This window comes from Echiichthys vipera (assembly GCF_963691815.1).
Source record: "Echiichthys vipera genome assembly, chromosome: 15".
Taxonomy (NCBI): domain Eukaryota; kingdom Metazoa; phylum Chordata; class Actinopteri; order Perciformes; family Trachinidae; genus Echiichthys; species Echiichthys vipera.
Window position 1 is genome coordinate 2,367,701 of NC_139840.1, and position 5,202 is coordinate 2,372,902.

Below are 5,202 nucleotides of genomic sequence, written 5' to 3' on the forward strand. Positions count from 1 at the left end.
CGGGTGCTGGTGTGGGTGCTGGGGCTGCTGTACTTCAGCTCGCTGCCCATGGGGGTCTACCTGCTCATCATGCAGAGGACGACGGTCGGGGTGCTGCTGGTGAGCCTGGTTCCCGCAAGCCTGGTCATGATCATGGTCTACGGGTTCTGCCAGTGTATCTGCCACGAGCTGTGGGACTGCATGCCACCGTAATTGGATCACGATGAATGGGCAACGGTTTGCTTTGAATATGACAATGGATCTCCAGAATTCACTAATGGGGACGTTACTGTGTAACTGACCATGTACAGACTTATTGAGTAAGAGAGCAGGAACATTATGTACAAATGGAGCTCACAGTTCATTATTATACTTGTTCATTTGTGTTGTGCGTAGCTTGGTAGCTGCCCGATTACCCGAGAGAGCTCAAAGTGTCACAATTAGCTAAAACTTTAACGCCAATTCTGGCTAAATGTTATGCACGATAGCTTCCTGTGGTCGTGAGAACCCTGAAGGCATCGAAGGTGTTTCTAATGGTTATAGTCGTCACTGACACCCGTGCAGCTCGTTTGTTTCAGATTTTGTCGCAGCCATAAATGCATCAGATGTGAACGTTAACATGAAGTCCTGACACTTCCTGAATGATGTTGTCAACTGTGCAAAATGATGTTTTCTCACCCTGGAAGAAGCTCATGGAAATATAAACAGGATAAACAGCATCAACAGTTTGATCCTGAAATAAACGTGTTCCCACTTAAACAGCTGCAGAGCCCCGTCACACAGTTCTTGCTGCTCTTTGTGTTCACCAGTAGAGAGTGGAGTCTGTCGATGTTTCCCAAATACGTCGAGATTTATGTCACTTTTATTATTATTATTATTATTATTATTATTATTGAGGAGGTCTTGACAGAAAACACACCAGGTGCCAGGTTCACCTCCTGGCTGCGTGCAGAGATGGGAAGCCGGTGAGGGATCACATCTTTGCTGGGTGACATTCTCGTTGCCTGTGTGACATCGGGCGTGAGGCGGGGTCCACCCTGGACAGGACGCCAGTCTATCACAGGACACATAGAGACGAACAGAGACAGACAACCATTCACACCTACGGGTGATTTTAGAGTCATCAATGAACCGAACACCTGCACGTCTTTGGACTGTGGGAGGAAACCGGAGAACCCGGAGAAAACCCACGCAGACACGGGGAAAACATGCAAACTCCACACAGAAGGGCCCCAGCCGGGATTTGAACCAGGAACCACTGAAGGGTTTATGCAGAGTTAAATGATTTTACATGGCAAAATCTTCTTAAAATGTCAAAAACACTGCAACCAACATAGGTCTCCATTAGTCCTTATCGTTGTAATAGACAATCTACACTGTCGACACCAGGGGTGGGCAATTCAGGTCCTACAGAGTCACTGTCCTGCATGTTTTAGGTTCCTCCCTACCCTAACACACCTGAGTCTGACAATAATCCAACTGTGACGAGCATCAGCTGCTTGATAACGAGCAGAGCATCAGACTCAGGTGTGTTAGAGCAGAGAGGAACCTAAAACATGCAGGACAGTGGCTTCAGGAGCAGAGAGAAACCTAAAACATGCAGGACAGTGGCTCCAGAAGCAGAGAGAAACCTAAAACATGCAGGACAGTGGCTCCAGGAGCAGAGAGAAACATAGAACATACAGGACAGTGGCTCCAGGAGCAGAGAGAAACCTAAAACATGCAGGACAGTGGCTCCAGGAGCAGAGAGAAACCTAAAACATGCAGGACAGTGGCTCTCCAGGACCGGAGTTGCCGACCCCTGATCTACACTACAGTGCATTATATTATTATGACTCACATGATTTTCTCTGTGGTGAGGTGGAGCCTGAACCACCAGAGGGTGCTGTGACAGCTCTCTGATGACAGGATGACTGATGATCCTGCTGCAAGTCTCCAACAAAGAAACCACAAACTCCACTTTACATGTCCCCTCTGCTTCAGATCAAACTCTTTCAGCTCAGACTGTCGAGTCAGAGGACGATACAAAGGCCGTGTTGACACAAATAATTTGAAGGTCAAATGAAACTGTGATTATAATGAATCTCATTCGAGCTGAGCTGCAGAGAGCAGGGCCGGTAAACCCCTCTGAGGGGGCCAGGGTAGAAAATGAGCTGTGGGCCCCCCAACACCCCCCACATCTCAATTAAGCACACATTAAATAAGAATTATGAACCATGTGAGTACAAGATAAACTGAAATAATAAAGGTTTTAAAGCTAGTTTTTGTGCCTCAAGATTACATCATTGTGTAATTCTGGTGTAAAATCATCCCAGGGTCTTTTTAAGCAAATAAATTTATCAAATAAGCCATCAAGACAATATTTTTTTCGTGTAACAACTATTATTGTTAGCACCGTGCATTTCTATTTCCTCTGCAAAATAGCTTAAAACTGGGGGCAGGAATGTGTATCGCACATGTAAAACAGAACAGGGAACTCCGCAGGACGCCTTTAAGGACCCTGCCTGAACAGCTCACATTGTGCTTTTAGTTGTGCGTACAGTATTACCCAACAAATGTGCAATTAATTAGATTCTCACAAACGTCGAACAGCGGACTTCTGAGTCTTCTGAGGGAAAATACGAATACTTACTAAGGGCGCACTCACACTGTCTTTCCGCACCGGGCCAAAACAGGATTTTCAGCTAAAGCCTAGTGCGTTTGACCAGTGTGAGTGAAACTGCTCCGTGCATAACTGCGGACAACTGTGGACGGCCCGTCTGAGAGAGGTGGGCTTTTGTAAAGCGCATTTGCACATGTACGAGCACGAGCGTGCGCACGTGTACGAGCACGAGCACGAGGCCTACGGCGGCTCTGAGGTCATTTCCTGTGCGCCTGTTGGGACGTAGAAAAAAGAAGGAGGGACCATGCGCGGACATTTCAAACAATGGCGGTGAAAGGTTCACGTTGGTGTGATGCGGAGGTGGAGTGTTTACTGCAGATTTGGTCGATGAAAAGATTCAAAAACAGTCGACAAGACGCACAAAAACTCTGAGGTCTACGGAAAGATCTGTAAACAAAGCCACGCATCGCCATGACGTCATCAATGCGTGTGACGTGTTACGGCGTGATGACGTATAGGCAGCAAGAAGCATTCTCCGAGGCCCAGGTAGTGTGAGTACAAACGGGCCTGGAGGGGGGGACAAGGACCCTAAAGCACGGGGCACGGGACGGAGGCACAGTGGGAGGACGCCCTTAAAGTACAAATACCTCAGAACTGTACTTAAGTCGCCTGAACGTACTTTCCATTACCGCAGTGATACAAAGTTAATATATTTAAATGTTAGTGCCGTGTTACTACATGTTTAAGCTTGTTCCATCCCTGTCACGATGTTGTGTAACTTGCAGGATATAAAACAAACAGCGAGGATCTTTTCCCAGAACACTTTGTCCCCGTCCTGCTTCTGCAACACGTCCTCCCGCTGATGATAAACAGCCCGCTGCCTTCTACCAGTTGGGTTTTCTGGGGGACTCGGAATCTGAATCTGAGCAAGTGCTTCCCTACAGGGACCGTAACATCATTTCAGATTCCTTTATAGTGATGCAATGAACATTCCCACATGTTGGTGTGAGGGACTTTCGCAGGCTGTGCGGGCCAGACTGAAAAAACACACTTCCCCTTCAGCCTTCAGGCTCCCTCGTAACTCTGAACCGAGCTGTAGGAAAAACAACACGAGAAGATGTGACTGCTTGTATTTTTAGTTCACTGCAATCATGAATAATGAACTACTGCCAACTGTTTGTTTTGGATATTGTTGGTGTGTTGCTTCGAGGCAGCCGCTGGACGACCAACGGGACAGCGATCCCAAGGCCCATTTCATTTGTTGTTAATGTGCATGTGCGGCGGTTCCCAACCCTTTTTGGTCTGAGGTACCCCCACAGCTCTGTCACATTAAGGGCGCCCTCCCACTGTGCGTCCGTCCCGTGCCCCGTGCTTTAGGGTCCTTGTCCCCATCAAGACAGTTTTTCTGTGTATAAACTATTAACAGAGACCTCCTGGAGAGTCGCTAACAAAAGGTATATCTAAGTCATTTCTCGTTTCAGTGAACATTACAATCTTAAATTACTTATTATTATTAATTATTATGACATAACATCAGTAAACTTAGGTCCTGTGTGTAGGTCTCTGCTGATGGTGGTGGTGCCTGCTGCCGTGGTCCCGTGTGCAGGTCTCTGCTGATGGTGGTGGTGCCTGCTGCAGTGGTCCTGTGTGTAGGTCTCTGCTGATGGTGGTGGTGCCTGCTGCCGTGGTCCTGTGTGCAGGTCTCTGCTGATGGTAGTGATGCCTGCTGCTGTGGTCCTGTGTGTAGGTCTCTGCTGATGGTGGTGGTGCCTGCTGCCGTGGTCCCGTGTGCAGGTCTCTGCTGATGGTGGTGGTGCCTGCTGCCGTGGTCCTGTGTGTAGGTCTCTGCTGATGGTGGTGGTGCCTGCTGCAGTGGTCCTGTGTGTAGGTCTCTGCTGATGGTGGTGGGGCCTGCTGCCGTGGTCCTGTGTGCAGGTCTCTGCTGATGGTGGTGGTGCCTGCTGCCGTGGTCCTGTGTGTAGGTCTCTGCTGATGGTGGTGGTGCCTGCTGCCATGGTCCTGCATGACGCTTCCTGCTACTATTATAATCTGTCACCTTAGCTGTGCTTGTTTCTACTGTTCTGCTGTATTAACTGTCATAACATATAAGTCATATTCACATTACTATAGATATTATTATAGCTACTGGAAGTCTGTCTGTCTCGGTCTTTGTCTCTGTCTTTGTCTCTCTCTGTCCATCTGTCCATCTTCTCTCTCTCTCTCTCTCCTTCTCTTCCTCTCTCCAGTGCAGACAGATGTCCGTCCTCCACAGAGCTGGGTCTGTCTGACGTTCCTGTCTGTTATAGTGAAGGTTTTCGTCTCCACCGTACTCTACGGGGGAATTGTTGGGTCTCTGTAAATCATGAATAAGTCATAGAGTGTGGTCTTTACCTACTCTGTAAAGTGTCCTGAGATAACTTCTGTTATGATTTGGCACTGCAAATAAAATTGAATTGAACTGAATTGATAAACATTGTAAGTATAAGGTAATTATCTCTTTCTTTATTGTTTCAATGTCTCTTCTGTGTGCACGTATTTCCACATCCCCATAGGAAGTGAGTGGAGCCGCTCTCGGCCAATCAGACGCGAGGATGACGCTCCGACAACAAACAAAAGATCGA

General features: G+C 47.8%; 1 protein-coding gene across 1 annotated transcript in view; it reads left to right on the forward strand.

Annotated features, from left to right (window-relative positions):
* The window catches only part of rnf182 (ring finger protein 182), a gene marked incomplete at both ends in the record, with an annotated part of 864 nt that extends 672 nt beyond the window's left edge, over positions 1 to 192 (forward strand). The window contains one exon of the mRNA XM_083928078.1: positions 1 to 192. This exon is cut by the window's left edge and continues 672 nt beyond it. Coding sequence (XP_083784204.1) covers positions 1 to 192 — 192 coding nt within the window.
* Positions 193 to 5,202: the final 5,010 nt, after the last annotated feature.